The 22,520-nt window shown below is 34.3% G+C and overlaps 1 protein-coding gene across 1 annotated transcript in view; it reads right to left on the bottom strand.

The window, feature by feature from the left end:
- Nucleotides 1-22,520, bottom strand: part of LOC150108900 (chromatin remodeling protein domino-like) — a 731,915-nt gene that overhangs the window by 295,839 nt on the left and 413,556 nt on the right. Inside the window, exons 30-31 of the mRNA XM_090410792.1 lie at nucleotides 16,907-17,053; nucleotides 3,988-4,155 (exon numbers count right to left, since the gene is read on the bottom strand). Of these exons, the coding sequence (XP_090266918.1) occupies nucleotides 3,988-4,155; nucleotides 16,907-17,053 (315 nt within the window). The remainder of the gene's footprint in view (nucleotides 1-3,987; nucleotides 4,156-16,906; nucleotides 17,054-22,520) is intronic.

Here is a 22,520-nt window from a genome sequence, read left to right as displayed (position 1 = left end):
CATAAAACTTTACTGTATGCAGATGATGTTATAAGTAGGTCTAGTGCAAGTTTTCAATTCTGGAACTGAGTAAATGAGTAAGAAATGTGGCATGAATATCAGCAATAATAAGACCAAAACTGGCAGAGGCATGGAAAATTTCAACTGGATCATCAATGGAAAATCTATAAGACAAGCAGAGGCACAAATTTTAGTGAAGATGACAAATTACATGTGGAAATAGACAACCGAATAAGCCAAACCAGTATAGTGTGCTGCCAAATGAATACATTTATGTGGAAAAAATATAGAAATTAGTCTAAACACATATATAAGTTCAAACCAATTTTAGAAGTTATGGATTTGAGAGAGAGTCAGATTAAAAGTAAAACAGTTCATTAGACCTGTGAGAAAAATCAGCAGGATGAACAGATAGAATCAGTGGCAGAATCGCATTAAAACTGATATTTTAAGAAAGAAACTGGACATTATTAGCATTCAAGAATTTGCAATCAGAAGAGCTAATCCAAGATTAGAGATTAAAGATTAAAGATTGCAACAAAATATGCAGGCGAAGACTAAGATCTACATAGACTGATTCGCAGATGTGTCTGAGGACAAAGAAGTATAAGAAATGACAATACTTGGAGAGGTGAGTAAGACTAATTTGAAGGAACACCATTGATAAGAGATCAGTAATGATATAAGCTTAATCATGTAGTATTGAAATAGCATCCTGTACAGTCACTGAGGGTACATACACATCAGGAATTTGATGAAGTTGATGATTACATCTGAGATGTTGCTAAATCTTCTTAAAAATAGCTTGTTAGCCAGAGGAGGTGCAATCTGGTTAACTGACAATTTAGATAGATCTTTGCCTTCTTCTGGATCATGGATAAAACACTTGCTTTGCTAAGCTTTCATCTGTCATTCTGTTTAAATGACCATACCACCTGAGATTTACTCTTTTCTCCAGATTTTCCCAAAACATTTCTGTCTAATAATCATTTCTTAATCTGCTATTTAGATCTCCATCAAGGGCCGGCCAACCTTTCCTTTTTCTGTGTCAGCAGCCTTCTCTAATGTCTCAAAATATTCCTCCACTTCTTCCTTAGTATAACCTTCTGTGGGATCACTGGCACAAATTAAGTCTCATTGTACAGTTACCCATTCTGATATTTGCCAACATAATTTTGCTTGAAACTGCCTGCCATTCAAGAAAATTATCTCCCATATTTAGTGCTGAAAACAACAGCTGCTACTCCATTTTGATACTTGTTATTGCTTGAATACAACATATTAGTTGCTAAGAAAAATCTCACTTGTTTTTTGTCTTCTTTGGTTCACTAACACCTATTATGTCGATGTGGTACTTATCCAATTCTTCTGTTAGTTCAATTTCTTTTCTATCGATGCTTCTTATGTTTATGAGGCCAATCTTGAGCACTAGTGATGCTGAGATGAGATTTATTACAGAAGCTGAATTTTTACTGTTCATAAATTTAAACAATGGGACCTTGTTTAAGGGGAAACATCGCAGCCAGCATGTAATTTCTAATCCTTGTTCAGCGTGATAACTACTAACAGGGTGTAGCACGATAAGGTGAGGATTGGCCATTAGGACAGAAACCCTAGTCAGTTTTTCGCATTCCTTAAAAGGCTACTTGGAGGTCTCCTCCCAGTTATCCAGTTTTGAATCTTAAACACCCTTAATTTCTTTTATATAATTCTAAATTAAACTATATGTTTCAGAGATCACTTCAAAATAAACTACAGATAAATAAGTTCTTTCCTAAAGGCCAATAGTTTAAAAGCTTTACATTTTTGTATTTAATGTCTGATATTAAATTCTGTAAATTGCTATTAAGTGCATTTGCTCTGGTTTTACTTAAGGATATTCGCAAACCAGCAATAAAACTTCAGATGTTGTCATTATATTTGTATTTATACAAAGTAATGAAAATCGTTAAAGAGAATTTAAACCTTTTTGAATTAATACTTTCAACAAATAAATAAAATCTCCATTATCATAAACTACTTCAGTGTTGCAATGTTTAATTAACTTCCAAAGGAATTATTTCTCAAAATATCATATACCATAACTGAACAACACATATTAAGTTATATGCTTACAAAGCAATAAATTTCTGAATTAAAGCTAAATAATAATTCTTTACTTAATCACTCCTCTTCTACCCAGAGGTATAAATGTTGAGCTTGTCAGAAGTAGAATCTCTACAGATTCTTCTTCTGCTTTCTTGCCATTTTAATTGGGTTATTTGGATCAGGTTCCTTTACATCTGACTTTGCAAACTTAGTATTCTCTTTATGTCATTCCTAGTGAGGTGCCTAAACTAGCTGAGGTGAGTTTCCTTAATTGTTTCTTAAGATTCTGGGTGACCTTCATTTCTTATTTTGTCTCTTCTTGCCTTTTTGGTGACTATCTTTAGGTAATGCATTTTGCTCGTTTGAATTGGACTATTCTGCTGCATGATCAGGTTGCATTATCATATGTCAAAGGAGCAAGAGACAACTAACAACATTTTCCAACTTATTTCTGATGTACTCCTAAATCCTCAATTTAATATATGATACAACTGTCACATACACGCTACTGCTACTATTCTTATATAATCTTCTCATGTTTATTTTTCCATGACAGGGTAAGAGAACAATGGCATGCAAATACTTCTGGACATTGCTATTATGAGTTAAGTTATCACTGCAAAAGACTTTCTTGCTTCAGACAAAAAGTAAGCCACTTTTCTGTCCTTGATATTATCAATCTTCATTTTACTAATGCTTATTTTTATCCCTCTTTTTTGCCATCTCTTCATCCAAAACATTCAATTTGTATTGAAGATTTTGTCCTGATTTGGCAAACTAAATTGACATCGAAAACACCAATTCTGAAATATATATACAGTCAACAGCAAGATCAATAAGAATGATGGTAACATGTTTCCCTATCAAATATCTGCTGCAGTTAAAAATTCCTCTAACTTCTCATTAGCTGTCCTAACATAATTTCTACAACACTTACAGAAGCTCTGTATCTGTACTAAATGATCTGTTGGAACACTTTTCTTTACAAGGATTTTTCATATTATTACTTTTCATTAAATGGTTTTCCCAGAGATTTCCTTATCATTTCTATTATTTTTTTCACTCAGTTACCTCATTGTAAAGAATGGATCCAGGATATATCCTTGCTTCAAACGCACTCGAAGTACTGACTAGTGTATTATAGCTAATTGAATTTCTTGGGTAAGGTTCACATATGAAGCATCATGCTAAGAATAGCAACTGGTTTAACCTTTAATTAGTCGCATGGGATCTATTTGACCCCAGCCGTCATTCAAGTTTGATTTCTGGAGTAAGGAGTGATTTCTGATGTTCCAACCCCCCATGCAACTAATTATGTAACAAAAAATGGTATGACTAATTAAGGGTTCATGTTTAAAGGTTGTCTAATGTAACAGTTAGTCATTTACAGTGAGGAATAAAAAATTTACTGACATTAGTAGATAAAATAGTTAATAGTGAATGAATATCATTCAAAGATTTAGAAAGATAAATGCATGACTGCATCCCCAAAGTTCCATTGCAGGTGTGTGTGTGTGTGTGCGTGCACATGTTTTCTGGCTTTACTAATGCAATTATGATATATGATGCACAAAGACAGAATGAAAGAATATCCAGAATTACAGGGAAAAATTCACAGACTGATTCATAACACACACACACACACAAAAAAAGCAATGATTCTTATACAGTCTTCTCAAGTATATTTTACCACGAGAGGGTGAGAGAACAATGGCATGCAATGAAATTGCCTCTGGATACTGCTATTAGCTAAGTGACAAAATATACACGTCTCTTAATCAACACTGACTGTTGGGTACAGGAGTACAAAAAACAAAAACAAAAATATATATATATATATATATATATATATATAATAAAATAAAATAAATACAAATTAAAAAAAAAAAAAAAACATACTTGCTCCATTAGCTTGTCCATTTCTTCTTCAACAGGTGATTTTTCATCATCTCGACTATCTGTATCTAAAGGAATTGATTCATCAAATTCTGCTAATTCAGCAGCAGCTTCAGCTCTAGCTGTTCGGGCAGCCTGAACATCCATTTCTTCTTCTGCCATACCTAATGCCTACAAAAATGAATGTGGGCATAAATGTTATTTAAATGTGTGAACTAATTAAATATAAATGCATGATGAAGATGCAGCAGAGTTGTCAATACTTAAATCATAGTGGTGGAAAGTAATATGCATCAGTACACTTACAGGTTAAAATACACAGTTTGTTCTCCCCCCCATCAATGAGGACAATCCAAAGCCTAACTGAATTGGAACACTGCATATAAGTATAAAATCTGTGCGCTTCACTTGTTTAAGACTTTAAAAGGAAGGTGAAAATTAAATGAAAAAATTTTTATAAACTTTAAAAGCCAAACCTGTGTGTATAAATATAGGTTAAATTTTGTGAATATTAGTATTCAATCCAACCATAGAAAAATGTTAAGTCATTAAGTCACATAAAAAAATAAAATAAAATAAACAGTGGGCAAACCATACTCAAATCTACCAAGCCTCAACTGAAAATTAGAAAGGGGTCAAGATCACCAAATCTGCCTTTCTTGGTCAATTCACAACAAAGCATCTTACGATCAATATCCCTTCAAAATATTTTAAGAAATATAAAGATCAAACTGAAGATACAACTTTTGCTGACAGTTTACACAAAACCTATGTAATTAACTGCATCTCTCATATGAAGAATGACAAAACCTGCATTGAAAGACAGATCAACTTAATAGATGATGATGGAACATCTCATAAAAAGTGGTTTCTGTAGTATTATTTAAAACAATAACTATTAATCAAAAGACCTTCATTTTATATCTTACAACTATTCAAAGCAAGTAAACACACCTACATGTTGACAACCTATAGTAAATTATTTGAAGGATTTGAGTACATCGATACAGATTTGCCTTGTTTCAAATTCTGCTCCACAGCTGATGATGATGGATCTTTAAAGTCTAATGATAGTTCCTGGCAAATAAGTTAGTTTGTGCTCTTAGGGAATACAGAAAAATGTAAGAAAGCTAAGTATTGTGTAAAATTTGATAAATAAAAGTCACAGGAAGACTTTGGTAGGACATAGAAAATAAATACCAGGAAGGTGGCAAAATATTTTGGAGGCTATTAAAAAAGGTCAGAATTGGAGGAATTAGAGATGATAAATGTCAGATGAAATCTGAAGATAAAATATTCTTAATGTGTGAAGTAATTACTTTGAAAGATTGCCAAATGAAACAAGCAATGACAGCATGGTGGAAGAAAATATTCATCAGGAATATATATATATATATATTTGAAGTAGAAAAAGCTATCACAAACATGAAATGTGGAAAGGCAGCTGGAGTAGATGATATTCGACCAGAAATGTTAAAATATTGAGGTATAAAAGTTTTACAGTGGCTGCATTACATAATTCATAAGGCTTGGTCAGAGTGTTGAATTCCAGAATGGAGTAGAGCACTCATAGTATTCATCTATTAAAAAATGTGAGAATTAGAGAGAAATTTCTCTACTGAGTGTTTCTGGTAAGATTTATGAAAGTATTCTTGAGCAATAAGTATGAAAAATTGTGGAGGAGAAGCATGGAGAAGAACAAGCTGGATTCAGGCCAAACAGGGGTAGTCAGGATCAGATTTTCACTTTAAGGCAAATAGTTGAGAAATCATGGGAATATAAGAAGGATCTGTATTTAAGTTTTGTAGATCTGGAAAAGGCATATGACAAGGTGCCAAGAGGAAAGCTGTTCAAAATGCTCCACATAGATGGCGTAAATGGGACATTATATCAAGCAATACACCGTTTCTATTTTAGTTGTAAATCAGCAGGTAGAAATGAAGGAAAGTGCAGGGGGATGGACTGATGTTAAGTCAGGTGTGCAATAAGTGTGTACATTATGGTCACTAATATTCATCATGGATCCCATTATGAAAATAATCAGTATTAAATCTGATATCAAAATTGGAGATGCTAATCTCTGCTCTTTACTTTATGCAGATGGCGTTATACTACTAAATAAATCCAGGACAAGTATGAAGGATTCCCTGACCAAACTGAATGCTATAATAAATTTGGCATGAAAATCAGCATTAAAAAGACACAGACAATGAAAATAGGTAGGAACGTTAGAAACATGAACTGCATCCTGAATGGTAAACCTATCGATCAAGTAAAACATTTCAGCTATTTAGGCACACTTTTTAGTGAAGATGGTAAATTAAATTTGGAAATAGCTGAATTAGCAAAGCTGGTTTGGTTGACTTCCTAGTCAACTGAATAAATTTATATGGAATAAGAGAAAATTAGTCAAAACACTAAACTAGCTGTATGCAATAAAATGTTCAAACCAATTTTATGGATCTAAGCATTGGATTAGAAATAAAACTCTTGATCAAAGACTGGAGACCATAAATATGAGAGGCCTGAGAAAGATTAGGAGACTGAACAGATGGCATCAATGGCAGTATCTTATTAACAACGAGAATATTAGGAAAGAATTTAATGTTGTTATCATCCAGGAATGTGTTAGCGACGCTAATCTAATGTGGAATGGCCACTTAAACAGAATGGGAGAAGAAAGATTAGCTAAACAAGCGTTATTTCTTTGCCAGGATGGTAGGAAAAAGACGAAAGTGGATTAATACACTAAAAAGTGCTTTAGAAGACAGAAATATAAGATCTGGTAATATTGGAATGATGATAACAGGCTAATCTCGAGGAAAATTGTTGACAGATAGGATGGTTGTAATGATATAACTTTTCACATAGTACTATCATAAGATCCTGTCACCTCATGGAGGTATATATCAAAAATTGGATGATGAGATTAATTTACTACTCTCTGCAGTTTAGATCTAATTTTTGTTTTGAAACTGCCTTCTCTAATGACTCCAAACTATTTTTTCTTTACAAGAAAGAAATGTGAGAGGCTATAAGTTAACTGTCCAATTTCCCATTTTGAAGAGGGCCCACATTGTGCTAATCTTGTTCAGCAATAACTATTACCTAATGTCATCTTATTAGTTATTATATTCTTGTATGTCACGTTTTCAATTTTCCATCTTAGTAACACCAATTTTAATGATATGGTATTTCTGCAGTTCTTCTGCTGTCGCAACTCTTTCCATTAATGCTTCATACATTGTACATATCTTCAATTCTGTCGAGTTTGAGCCCTCATGAATTACAGAATAATCTGGGAGGAAGTTATTTACTGGAAGCTGGACATACTTCACTATCTCCTTAACTTTAAATTGATCTGTCAGGGCTAAGTAATTACCTTGCTTCATATAAACTTAATTATTGTATTGAGAAAGCAATTACTCCCGTTACAGTTTATGAACTGAGGTACTGGATGAAATTCATTTCTCGCTCTCTTTATCGTATTATCAAAAATACAATAACACACACACACATAGATCTTTATTAACTTGCTTATATTTTGCAGGGTTTCATACCAACATCTTCTGAGTGCAACTACAAGTTACAGTATAACAGTAATCCAATAATAACTAAATGAAAAAATTCAAAAATTTAAGAGACAAAAGATCTAAAGTCCTAATTTGGTATCCTCTAATACTGTACAGAAGAAGTTTTTACAGTTGTCAGACTGAAGTCTATACCAAGATGACTTGTCTCCCAAATGTTTAGCAGATTAATGCAGCCACTACTTGTTGAGGTTAGGAGAGTACATCATAGCCATTGCAGATCCCAAAAACAGCATCATTAATGGTATGCCTTCTATATAGCAAATAGGTTTTTTCTTCTTTTAATCTCATGTAAAGGGTGGCCAAAATATGGTTTGATGGTCCTTACTTGCCAGAATGATGATAGCAAATGTATTTGTGTTCCCTGAGGCAAATGTTAACAGATCTTCCTATATGTCCACAGCAGGTCATGTTACAACAATCATAGGGTGCTTCATACACTCCAGGATGTGACAGAGGATCGAGCTTGTCTTTATGTGGTCAACAAGAGACACTTCAAAGTAGCAATCCTGATCCTCAGAGTTGATAAATTGGAGTAGTTTGAGTGAGGTGTGAAGGTTATATTTCTTAAGTACTTTAGCTGTCTTTTCAGATGTACAATGCAGAAGAATGGGATAGGAATAGTAATGCTTTGCTTGGGTGTGTTTGTGGAGGGGAGGTTGAGAGACATGTAATATTTTTTCTATTTAGCATGAGCAGTAGCCATTGGCCAAAAAAGGTGTGACAAGGTAGTTGAGTTCTATGGCGACGGCTGGGTTCTATCTCTGGCTTCGGAGATAGTGTTTCAAGGATTCTACATCTGTTGGAGTGGATGATGATGCAATTGTTTATATAGGTATCTTCAAATGTTTGTTGGACTTGCTATAAACAGAAAAAGATAGTAATCCATTTGAAAGATAAGTGATTAGTGTGTCAAGAAAGAGCAGACAGTTATTTGATTCTTTTTCTAATGTGAAGTGTATTTTAGGTGTCGGCTGTTTGTGTGAGTCATGAAGGAATCTAAAATATTGCACCATGGGGCCAAATGGCAAATACAACTATATAGCACAGCCAGATTAAAGATTTGAAAGTAAATGACAAACTACTTTCAAACTTGTGAATCTAACATGGCCTATTATGGACCAAGAGGAAGATCTGTTAACACATGCCTTGGAAAACAAAAGAAATATATTTGCTAGAATAATTATGAAAAGTCAGGACTGAACAAACCATGCTTTGTACACCCCTTTCACACAGGATTAGATGAAAGAAAACCAATCTGCTATAAAGAAGTTGTCACAAGTTGGAGAAACTATTTTTAGAGTTAAAATGTCTATGATGCACTACTGTAACCTCAATGAGTATTGCTGCAAAAAATTACAAATTCCTGAAATGAAATTCAGTTCTACACATGTTGCTCCTAGCTGACTTCTCTATTTCTAGGTAAGAAAAATTTAAGTTCTGGGAGAAAAAAAAATATTGTCATTCCTACATTAACATGGCTATAATAAAGCATTTTCCCTTACGTGTCAGGCTCAATGGACTGTCATAGCCAAGTAATAACTTGGGTTCTTTGAAAAACCTACTCAGTTAACTCTATCTGCATAGTATTTATGGCTGTCAGTGCATGTGTTCTAGCCAGTTAGCCTGTTTTGTGAGATGATAAACTTGAGTTTCTGGGAAGAAAACTCTTGCCACCTTCATATGAAACCAGCTAACTCACCTACTGTTCAAAAGCTCAAAAGACAATTCATAGTGTACTTCAAACTCAGGTATTTCAAATCAAAGGACATCATTGAAACCGAAAGAGTAACAGATAATCTATAGTTTTTTTAAACAATAAAAACCTATCAGTCATCAAACAATTCTCCATTTAGTATAATTAGGAATTGTTCTGCTGTTCCTAATTCCTGCCATGTACCATGAAAAATTTACATCATTACTAACTTCCTATCTACAATTTTCCTCCAGATCAGTCTGTTACTTATCAAGACTCCAATATTATCAGATCTTATATTTCTGTCATCTAAAGCAGCGCTCCTAAACTGTGGGTCGCGGCCCCCTTGGGGGCTGTAGGTTTTGTTGGGGGGGGGTGAAATAATGAAAACAAACTTAAAATGTTTTAAGACTAAGTAGATTTTTTTTTATTTTAAAAGAAACGTATTTAACTTTTATTATTTATTATTTCTTTTTTGTTATTTTCTATATTTTAATGGAAAAATTCACACGTTCGTGTTGGTTCACAAACTTTGCTTCCTGCGTATTTCGGCACTTAATGAATATTAGTAAATATTGCTTATTCATATGTTTCATTTCAAAGCAGTGGTTAATTGTATTTACTTCGAATGCTCTCCAGGGAAGCTCCAAATCTTCCTGTCCCTTTCATCACGCGTTGCATTCGTAATCAGGGACTGTTGATATTGACTTTATATACATATCAAAACTCGTTTTATATTATCACTGTCATCGGAGCTAGTTTTCTGTTTAAAATAAAAGTTTCGCATATACTTCACACATGAAAAAAAGCTTAAACAAGTTCATGTGGGGAGATAGTAACTCGCTTGCAGTGGTAAACAACACGCCCTCCCTAACAGCCACTATGCTGCAGAGGCAATAAAAATAAGTACTTTTATTATGCCAGTGAATAAGGTACGAGGAGTCTGTGTAATATATTTCTCAACAAATAGTGCAATTAGAGACAACTGGGATAAAAACACACTAATTAATAAATCACATGTCCCCTCGTGCAGAAACTATGCTGTATAGACTGAAACAAAACCATATGTTGCATGGGCAAACACAGTATCTAACTAAAAACTATTGTTATTAATTAGATGTGTATGAGTTCGATTTCCCAAGGCAGCAATAAAATTCAACCGAAAGTGTGAATGTTATGGCAGTTTCACATATGGAATTCGGTTGAAGAGAGTTAGCATTTCAACTAAAATGGCAGTTATGCTTTTATCTTTTGGTTGCGCGATCTTTTGTTAATACCGCACTAATCATATGCACATTTTAATAACCTGCCTTTGCTGTCTGTTTCGCGTTAGGCTTAATTACCATAAAGGGAGAAAAGTCACAAAAGAGAAAAATGTTCCTGGTCCGGGGATTCCCTTATTCAGGTAATATTCACTAATTTCATGTTATCAGTGGTGATATTATTTGATCTATTCTACGTTAAAAAATTTAACCCTGAGATGGATAAGTGGCTGATAAAAAATATAAAAAAATTCCCGCGAACAATCAGAAACAGACTCAAAAAAAAGGACAGTATTTCATATTTTACCAGAACAGCCCACATCATCTTCAGAACCAAATGGTAAGAGGCCAAAAATGTAACATATGCATTTTATTTTTGCAATATTCGCTGTGTATGTTTTGTATTGAATATAAATACAATAAATATTATAACAATATATCTCTCTATTACGATTTTTTTTCGAGGGGAGCCATGAAATATTTTAATTTTTGCAAAGGGGGCCCTGACATCCAGAAGTTTGGGAAGCACTGATCTAAGGCACTTTATTAGATAAGATATACTTTATATCAAATATGGGATGATGATAGCAAAATTTTCTGGGGAGAAAAAAAATGGAAACTTCCAATGGAGGGTAGAGAAGATTCTATAATAGCCCATTTTCCATTTAATTACATCTTTACTTGGCATCACAATTAAGTTTATTAAGTTTTTATGATTACTACTTTCTTAATGATTTTCTTAAGAATTGATCTGTTATTAGCCAATTCTTAATGCTTCTTCCTTCAAAGGCATAACTAAATGCACCAATCCATCCAGGTCTTAATCTTTCTTTCTTTTTTTCCCATTCACCACTTCTGCTACACTTTTATACTATTCTGTTTAAAATGAATAGTAGTAAGTTTCCATCTAGTATTTTTATGGCATAACCATATTCATCATACAGTTATGCCATGATGTGATTTGCTGAAAGTTTTTTACTTGGTTATACTATCAATTAAAGATGCCAAGAAATTATATTCTTGGTTTCATCGTTTATCCTAGCATAAGTGAAGAAATTTGCACATGAAGTAACTTCACGCCTGGTCTACTTATATATAGCGGCTAATGACTTCCCACCAATTGCTTAGTTTGCCATAATGCAAGGCACATTGTCCATAAAGATACATAGCATTATACGTCATTATTATAATGCGATGTATTATGGGAATAGCCAGTATCCAGAGAGGTTTCGAAATTTATGGTCTGGCTCTCCACTGATAAGACTTCAATAAAGGTCGAAAACCAATCTGGGTAGTGGCCCTTCCCATAATGCATGACATTATACATGTCCATAAGGATATGTGCCTTGCATTATGGGATACTAAGGCAACTGATGTGAAGTCATTAGCCTCTATATATAAGTAGACCAGTCACGAAGTTACTTCAAGTGCACTTTGTTTGCTTACACTAGGATAAAGGATGAAACCCAGAATATAATTTCTTGGCATCTTTAATTTATATGATATGATTGATTTATTTATTCCAATTCCTAGGGTTACTACACCTAGTCTATGATTTTTGGTCTTTGATTTTTCAGTGAGTCTGATTTGAGGATATTTTGAGTGCAGAATGGTAATTAGAAGCACATGTAAGATTAGTTAGTGTGTTCTTACTATATTATTCTGGATTTTACTGGTTATAAAGTTATTTGTTAATATATTTTAAGCGATATTGATAAATTAAGACAGTTTTTATAAATGCCCTCAGAAAACACAGCAAAACAAAGCAGCATCAAAAGCTAAGGGACAAAGATAACCTAGAATATGGAAATGAGAACCTTTATACTGATGACACAAATGAAGAAAATTAACATATGAAATATTCAGATTAAAAGGAATTATTAGAAAATTGAAGAAGAATTACAGAAAGCAGAAAATGTTCACAAGCATGAAAACAGGAAAAGAAATATAAGGGGAACAATAAGAGACAGGAATAACAATGATAATAATTAGTAACAAGGAAAGTCAATTAAAACATAAGAAAAAAGTAATATGGTATAGTGATTCGTTAATTAAATTGTTCTTGATAATGGAGTCACTACCAAACTTTTCAGGTGCTAAAATAGAGAATAAATAAAGAAAAGTAAAAGAAATGGTAGTGCTTGCTAGAACTAATGATTCGAGTAATGATAAATATATATAGTATGAGAGAGAATATGAAAGGCTTGATGCTTCCATCAAAAGAAAAAGAAAAGTGAGAAAGTGAAAATGGTTAGTTTATTGCCGAGATATGACAGTAATAAATGAAGGATGGCTAGGCTAGCAATGATTGAATGTGCAAGCAATATAGAAGAAATGGGTGTAGCGAGGTGTGATGATAGAAAGGACACTGAGAGGTGTCATAATTTCCTACTTTGCAGTTCAGTATGGAACATTCAGTGGTCCATATGGTGGGATATTGCAACAAACTTGGCAGTCCAGTTGCTGGGGACAAAAAATTCATTGCAAAATTTAACTGATGAAGTACAAAATGATTATAATGGATGGCTCAATTTATTCGAACATTGACTGTGTTGCAGAGAAATCTCATGACAAGAATAAAAAAGAATTTATCAGGAAGTTTTGAGACAACTTTCTCAAGCAGCAAGTGAAAGATGCAACTCGAGGCCAAAGAGTGTTAGATTTGATCATAGCATCAGAAGATGTCCCAGTCAAGGATGCGATTATTTTGCCACTGGTTAGTGACGCTGATCATGCCAATGGTATTCTTCTGAGTTTATCATAATTTCAAGCTATGTATTTCGATCATATAACCTGTTCCGATTGAAAAGAAGTGGGTGCATTTAGTGTTAATGAGTTCAAGTGAAGGTATGAAAGCATGTGTAGGTGATGTATGACTTTCCTCAAAAAATTGTTGCCTTCCTTGAAGGTCAGATGATAATAATAATATACAGGTAGTCCTCGACTTACAACAGGGTTACGTCTCCATCGTACGTCGAGGACTTTTGTTAACTCTTGATTTGTTTGATTTCTGTTATAATATTTTCATAAATTAGGTTTCTATTTAACTTAAAACGGTTAAAAATGTATAAACTTACATAACATTTATAAATTATTTATTAGCACATATACAAATAAATACATAAATACGAAATTAAGAAAGAAAAATTTAAGAAAAAAAATACATAAACACATATCAAAAATCACCATTTTTTAATGTGTTTATTTCAGATTTTTTTTGAAAATTTCGGCAGTTTCAAAATCAGAACTAGCAGCTTCTCCCATTACTCATATGTTATGTAAGTTAAATCAGCTTTTGAATCGATAAAAACTAACCTTTACAAGCGTTAAATGCCTGCTCGTCGTATTTATCTTCTTGTTGTTTCCTTAAATTGTCAAATAGGCTGCGTGCTTTTTTTGAATCGTAAACAAACTGAGGAATATTTTTGTTGATTTGATCATCTATCCATATCATTTAAAGCTTCTCTATTTCATGAATTGGCCCTTCTCCTTTTTTCATTAAAATTGTACATTTCATATTAACTGCCCTTTTAGCTGCCTCCATTATTCTTGATTTATCTTTTATAATTGTTGAAACAGTTGAATGCAACAGTTTTTCATCTCGTGCTATTTCACCGACTTTCTTTCCTTTGTCACATGCATTAATCACCTTCATTTTAACATCTAAACTTAAAGCTTTCCTCACCTTCTTTTTTATGTTGGAATTTTCATCAGTAGTATTACTTCTCTTACTAGACATACAGGGTTACGACAAAATACAAAAATTGCAGCGAGAGAAATGAACACTTCGGCAGCTGATTAGCAACTAACCTGCCAAAGGCTGTGATAAGTTAGAAGTGGGTGAATCATAGCAGCGGGTATTGCGTATTGGTGATAAGCTTTGCTTGTCGACTAATGGCGATGCTGCAATGCATATACAAAACTAATGTGAGATATTTATGTTTATGTTGGCGGCAAAGTTAAATTAGAGAATTTTTAATAATTTTTTGCCGTCGTGAGTACGAATTGCCGTAAGTCAAGGATTACCTGTACAATAATTTTCCAGTTATTATATCTTGTATCCGATTTTTAGTCAACTAATTTATTTCTGACCTAAATCAGAAATCAGGAATAATGGTGTGAGATGCATTCAGCTGGTTTGGAGTGTGAAGGGTGTTCACACTCCAAATAATCAGTTAACATGATTTTTTACATCATTCGAAATTTTATGTCGCCAATCTGCAGTGAGCAGTGGCAGCTCTGCGGGTGGTGGCCAGCGACACTTGGCAGTTGATTCAAAGCTATCACGGCAAGTGCACGTGCAAACTCTGTTCTCTTTCTCACTTTTCTTTCATTGTGCTTTAATTTAGATACTTATAAGGCTTAATTATATTCAACCCCTAATATGGAATCCCTGGGTAATGAAGATGTGAGAAACTTGTTTGATTCCCATTCAGAACAGTTAAGCGAGAATGATCTCCTTCAACTAGAAGAATAGCATGCATATGAAGAAGGTGCGAACAAGAAGAGAATATTATGATTAAGAAGCTAACTGCAAAAGAACTTGAGCTAGTTTTCAATTGCATTGAGCATGCTGAGGAAATTTGTTTGATGCAGATCTTGATATGGAATGAGGCTTTGAAGTCAGCCAAAATAAAGCCATTGCCAATGGCAAGACAAGATGAAAAAGTTGAGCATTAGTCAAACATCTTTACTTCATTTTTTTTTGTGAAAAAGTAGCTCAATCAAATGTTCAGACATTAAATAAAAATTTAAGCAATTGATTTTTATTAACTTTGATGATTTTATCCTCTAATATTGCTTATAATTTTTGTTTCAAATTTATGCTAACTGATGGATGAATTATAATCATTTCTATTGGTTATTGCATTCGCTTAACATGATTTCATTTAGCGTGCATTAATTAATCGTGTTAAGCGCGGTTTCCCTGTACTATCAAGACGACAAAGCTCCATGCCACAAAGCTGCACCTGTTATAGTAGCATTTCCTAAACTATGTTCTGTGGAAAGTGAATAAGTGTTCAGTGAAAAATTATCAAAATTAACATGAGCCTGGAATGGGTTTAAATGCTGAGACAAGTTCAAACATGTTTGAAAATCAGGCGCTCCTTGCTTTGCGTGTGGATTGTGCTATTAAGACCAGCGTGTGCTGGCCTTGACTCAGCTGCCTGCGGCTGTCGACACCTCCAAGAGTAAGTGAAGTAAGGAGGTATCTATTCTAGGAATTATGTGGTCACAAGCAAGGTCAATGCGATGCGCTGCTGCCTGGCATGCCTGTAGTGTGCGCTGTCACATTTTTGCGATGTGATACAGCATGCTGTGGTGATAGTGTGCACTTAGCTTTACATTGAATATGAGACCAATGATACTTGACTCTAACCAAGGTGTTCCGTTAAAATTTCAGGATTTGTGAAGTGTTCCGTCGTAGGAAAAGTTTGAGAAACCGTGTTACAGAACGCTTTGAAGAGATGGGTGTTAAATGACTGTCCTGGCCTGCGCAGATTCCTGACCTCAATCCCCATCGAACACCTGTGGGATGAATTGGGAGTGGCGATTGAGGTCCAGAGCAGCACATCTTGAATCTGTCGCTGAACTCAGTACTACTTTGATGATGGAATGGAGATAAATTCCACCTGATGCCTGCTGCACATTGGTGGATCATTTCCTGCACCCTTAAAGGGTGCAGGAAATGATGAGCCTGGTAGATTGACTCAGAAGTGCCTTAGGAGACTGACATTACTGGAGTGCAGACAAGTAAGAGTAATTTGGAGGAAAATTGTTGATAGGAAATTAATGTTAATGTAACCTTCAATCATGTAGTACTGTCATAATAGCCTGTTCACATGAAGCTAATCCTTGCTTGAGGCATAACACAATGATGCACACCCGTCGTGAGCTAATTCATTGTATTTTTGCTGAGAGAGAGAGATGCTTTATAATTTCAAATGATGTATGCAACTTCATATACAGGTACTGTGAGTAATAATAACCATTGTGGTTCATGCCATAATTAAATAAGAAGGTGTTAACTAATTGTTTACTGCCTTATATAGACCATTTGATATTTAAAAAATGGTCTTTAAAATTGACTATTGATAAAAATAAGTGAAAAGTTATCACTTTAGAGTAAAAATCACGCATGATTTTGGGCTGAATGAGGAAAATGATTATCACATTAATCAATTAACACATTTCTGTTTAGAATGGCATTTTCATGGGATATACTAATTGCGTAAAGCGAGGGATTCCTGTATTGCCATTTCGAACTGTGCCATAGTGTTTTCTCCCCCTCCTTGGGGAAGGGGAGGAGAGAAAAAAATGTACTAAATTCCTGTAAACGACTCAAAAAGGTGTATACTTAATTAATTACCTACCTGTTCCAACTGAGCTTGAGAAAACCCTTCTGTTGGATCTATTTTTTCATCAACATCAGCCGTGAATCTGGTAGTGTCTTCTTCTTTTTTAACATGTACAATGGAGTCAGATACAAGATCCAATCCAAACAATTCCTGAATTGTGTTCTAAACATTTAAAAAAAAAAAAAAGAAGTGTGTATATACACACACACACATACACACAACATGCTTTGAAGATTATGAAACATTAAATGAAGTTTTCAAAATTTTTTACTAAACTCTTATGCAAAACCTAAAGTTGATTACTTTGGATCAGCAATAGCAGCGTTAGTTCTTGACACTACAAGTATTGCACTTATACAAACAGTATATTGAATGTAAATTAAAATTTAATTCTTCACCATTTCAATAAGCACTTATTATAATAAACCACTTTATACCACTTCAGACACTTATGTTGGTTAGTATCTTTAAGTGGCAGAATAATTTAATAACTAATAACCATTACATGCCACCAAATAAGTAGGATGGAGGTTATAAACTTTCAATTGTTTTACATATAAAAAATTAAACATCTTAACAGTAGTAACAGAAAGGATGGTGCTTATAGACAGAAAAATCTGAAATCACACAGAAATTTCATAGAAAACGTTTAATAAAAAGTCACCCCTTGACCTATGTCCGTGATTCAAAAGGGAATAAATAACATTTTTGACTATACTTTCGAACAAGACACAAGCAGGTTTTTATTTAGCAACAACGCATTCAGCGGTGTTGTGTCCTATAATTGTTAATTCCTCTTACAAGTTTATTTTTTTTCTTGTTTGTAACAAAATTCTTACTATACGTGATATCACCCAAATACAAGGTATCTAAGCTCTTGCTCCCCTTAGTATCCTAAAACATTTATATCTTTTTAGCTGCGCCATTTAGGACATTTAGTTTACGAAAAAAAATCAAAACAAGAAGAAATTTTTTAAATATGCTTAGGTGTGAAACAATTATGCAGTCGTGACCTTGAACTCACAACTAAATTCCCCCTCCACCCATGGCTAGATTTGTATGTTATTACAAGTGGTGCATTGAATGGCAATTTCAGAAAACTGAGTTTTCAATGAGCAAAAGTTTATTATACACATAAGCACAATACAATACATTAAAATTCGTCGAAACTTAATTCAATACTAAACTGAAGCAATACAAAGCAATACTAGCAAAACACAAATGATAGGTTATAAATTGCATGTAGGAAGGGTGATTATGCTGCCACAAAAGACTCTACACATACGATAAAAGGATATCCTCGCAAATGTTAACAATTGACTAAAACTTCTCTTCTGTCTGAGCACGATAATATGATACAATACCCTAATTAAACATAATTAGTTTACACACGTTAACTCACGAGAGTAATATGGGTTAAACAGTCCTATCGCTACAATAGTAACCACATTCGATTCTTCAGACAGCTCTCAGACAAAATATAGATGACATGCATAAGTAACTAGACACACGATTTTTTTTATCTATTAACACTGACAAGCCTATTCTCTTTCTATTCTTAAATTCACTAAAGTCCTAGTTCAACTCTCGTTCAAGTCTTTCAATAGATTGGTAACTGAACTACAATCACAGCTACATAAGATTTGAAATGATATAAGATTATACGATACCGTTTGATAAGGATCGTCTATGCTAGTCTCTGCTCTTACTCGTCTGTAATTTACGAGGATGAATTCTTCTGTAGTGGACCATATCTGAGATTTATCGGATCAAGGTGGGCCTTTACGTCTTCAGCACTTCAAGCTTCTTTCAGGGAAACACAAAGGATCTGCGATTTGGTAGTCGTGAGATTCACTGCGCGGGCACCTACCTCTCCAGATTTTCTTTTTTTTTCGTCAAGAACACGGTTCATATAACATGCAGTAGTTACCTTTCTTCTCAGCTGTTCGGCATCCCTCCTTTCTATAATAGGGAAATAGGACCAAAATTCCACTTACTTTGTTCCTTGTCGTAGCAGAAGGAGAGAACTCCTGACTGTCACTAAGGAAAACCACATAAAACAACCCATACGAAGACTGGAGAAGCAAGAGAGCGCATCATGGGAGGGGGGGGGGGGGGGGTTCATAACCCTTATATACCACGACCCCACCGGCACCTTTTGCAATTACCCCCCCCCCCCAGATGCCTGGATACCTTTCTGTGACCAGTTAGGGTGGTGTTTTTCTGCTGAAAATTCCTGCAGCAAGTGTACACGCGACTGACTCCTGGCGATGTCCAAAATTGGGAACTTTGGCCTTTTACCTTATTGTTACTTGCTAACCCTATGAGTCACATTTATTAAACTTTATCAGCTTACAAAATTTTTCTAAGAATTGACATAAACTTATAATCCCTTTTTCAATTGTTTAACAGCAAGCCTTTACATGCAAAATTCTTATGACCAATATTCCATAATTTAATTATCTTATTTTCATCATATTACAGCAAATTTTCTTATGTGAGTTAACAAATACTAACAAGGTTCCTACTTGTTAAATTGTGACAAAAATTAAATTTCTTTTAGGAACTTTATTAATCACAAACTTTAACAGCAGCACCCTTCCCCGACAGTCGGCTTCAACAGTTCCTATGTTGATTTTGTGTTTGAAAAATATGTTATTTGTGTATTTATCGTTAATTATTTTGCAATACTTTGTGCAACATGGGCCCTTACATGCCCAATTAAAAATCCTAGTGAAGAATCACAGAAAAAGAGGCAAGCAATTGATCTTGAAACAAAGTTGCAAGTTATAAAGCAACATGAAGTTGGTAAGCCAGTCAGTGTGATCACACATGACTTCAGATGGACTCATTCTACAGTGAAAAATAAGGATAAAATCATAGAGGCTGTGAAAGGATCTGCTTCCATTAAATCGACAATAGTGACAAAGCAATGACAAGGTCCTATCAGTGATTGGAAAAGCTACTTTCATCATGCATAGACGGCCTGAACCAAAAGCACATACCCCTTAGCACTGTGACCATAACGCTAAGGCATTAAGCCTCTTTAACATGTTGAAAGAGAAAGCAGGACCCAATTACAACTACGAATTCAATGCTTCTTCCGATTGGTTCATGAGATACAAGCAGCGTTTTGCACTCCATAATGTGAAAATATATGGTGAATCCACAAGTTCCAATGAGAAGGGTACCAAGGAGATTGTGGATAAATTGCATTAAATTATTACGAAGGAAAATTATTTGCCATGGCAAATATTTAATATGGATGAGACCTCGTTGTTTCAGAAAAAAATAATACCTTAACGGACAATTCATCCACAAAAAGCTAAAATCTATGACTGGTTTCAAAGCTCTTAAAGACCGTGTTACGATTCTGTTAGTGGGTAATGTGGTTGGATATAAACTGAAACCATTTGTGATATGGCACAGTGAGAATCCACGACTTCAAAAACATTAGAAACACTCTTCCAGTACATTAGCAGAGATATAAAAAGTCGTGGATGACTCAAAAATTGTTTGTGGATGCCTTAATCAACTGTTATGCATGTGAAATGGAAAGCTATTGTATGAAAGAAAATGCAGAATTTAAATTTATTAATTCTAGATAATGCACCTGGATCATCCATCTTATATCGGTGATCTTCACCAAGTTCAAGGTCATGTTTCTCCCTCCAAACACTACTTAATTGATCCAACCGATGGATCAGAGAGTTCTAGTAGTGTTTAAGGGGAACTTTTCATAAGCCATTTCTGCTAATGAAGGAAACGACCAGACTCTCATGCAATTCTGGAAAGCATTCAATATTTATCATACACACGGATTTATCATGCTATTAAAAATGTTGCTGTAGTTTGGGACAAAGTGGTCTCTCAATGTATGAGTGGCATATGGAAAAAGACATTAAAAAGGTTTGTGCATGATTTTGGAAGTTTTGAAAAAAATGAAGACCTTTAAATTGAGTGAAGAAATAGTGGGCCTAGCAAACAACCTGAATCTCGAAGTGAATGATGACAACATAGTTCAACTCATATGAAGTGCCCCTGAAGAGTTGATCGAACTGGAGGAACATGTTGCAAAAGAGGACGAATGAGAAAAGAGGAAAAAGAGAAACAATGAGAAGTAGTTAAACAATTCACAGGGAAGGGTCTTGCAGAAATGTTCTCTTAAGTTAGCGATGTTCTCAAAATGGATGAAGACATGGATCCCAATGTTGAACGCTACTTATTAGTAGAAGGAAAGTACGTGATACGTTTGCTTGCTATAAACACATTTATGATGAAAAGAAGAAGTGGAATTAGCAAAGCACATCGGACATTTCCATAAAAGAAAAACACAAAGGTTATACCCAGAAGAGCCGCAGCCTGTCCTTCACATAGAGAAGGTAATGTGATCATGGAGGAAGATTTGGGTGATTATTCTCCTGTTTTATAGTCGTAGTAATGCACAGTACAGTTTTATAATAAGGTTTAAAAATTAAAATGACAGTATACTTATTACTGTTAAGTCCCTAACCCCTATTACTCTGTTGAATTAATATATCGACTTGCGTCCGAACCGACTTACATCCTTCCTGATGGAATGGAACTCCAGCATAAGTCGAGGGATGACTAGTTATATACAAAAACAAAAACAAAAAATGTACAAAGAATTTTAAAAAAAAAGAAAAGAAAACTCATTTCCATGCATGCAAGAGAGAAAAATCTCTGAGTAAAGCAGAGTCTACTTAAGTCTGGCATGTTTGCCATTTGTAACACATAAATGGTCCATGAGTCATGTGGTGTCATTTCTAATGGACTAATAAAAGGTAATACATTTCCTCATTAAAAACAGCAATGAGTTGCAATACTGAGTAACTCAAATGCTTTGTTTGTCATGTCTGAATAATACATATATATATTGAATTTTATCTTTCTTGGATGAAGTTTTTTATTTAGTTCCAAAAGACTAATTTTTCTAGAAAATTTTTGTTTCCATTTATATCTTGAATATTTAAATATCCATTATATTTAATGTAGGTTATTTTTTTAATTTTTTAAAATCAAACTCACACATACAAGAGATTACAAAGCTTGTAAGCAAGTGTGCCAATTGTGAGTAAGCAGTTAAAGAGAAAGAAGGAACCTGCTGATGTGATTTACAGCAACAGCTCATAGTCCTTCAGAAAAAATAGTATGAGAAAAGCTGTTCCAAAGAAGAAAGCTAGTGATAGTGAAAGAGAATGATGGGAAGGTGGCTCAAGATGAGCTGTGTATGGATTATGACTAGTAGATGCTAATGTTCTTTCAAGCTTAGAGGACAGTGGAACAACAATGATTGGCCACTTTGGGAACAGAGCTATGAAAATACCTGTAGAAAAGGTATAACACAGAAACTGAATTTCTACAACTGTGATTCTGAGAAAATTAGGGGAGTTGATTATTAAGCAGGGTGTCAACTTTTGGATAACAGCAAGCATTTGGGGAGGAGGAGATGTTTTACTGACTTTTATTGAAGTCTCATCCGTATTAATTCAACCTTGGTATCTTTCTAGGGTGTGACCCTTTCCATAATGTTTTTGCATTATAGGAATTAAAGTATCTACACAACAGCCCAGTTGTGTAGATACTTTACATGCAAACTTCGTTTGCT

The sequence above is a fragment of the Typopeltis vanoorti genome, chromosome 2, assembly GCF_054136105.1.
Source record: "Typopeltis vanoorti isolate ZY-2024b chromosome 2, IOZ_Tvanoo_1.0, whole genome shotgun sequence".
NCBI classification, from domain to species: domain Eukaryota; kingdom Metazoa; phylum Arthropoda; class Arachnida; order Uropygi; family Thelyphonidae; genus Typopeltis; species Typopeltis vanoorti.
Note: the sequence above shows the minus strand (reverse complement) of the source record. Positions and strands in the feature narration are given on the sequence as shown.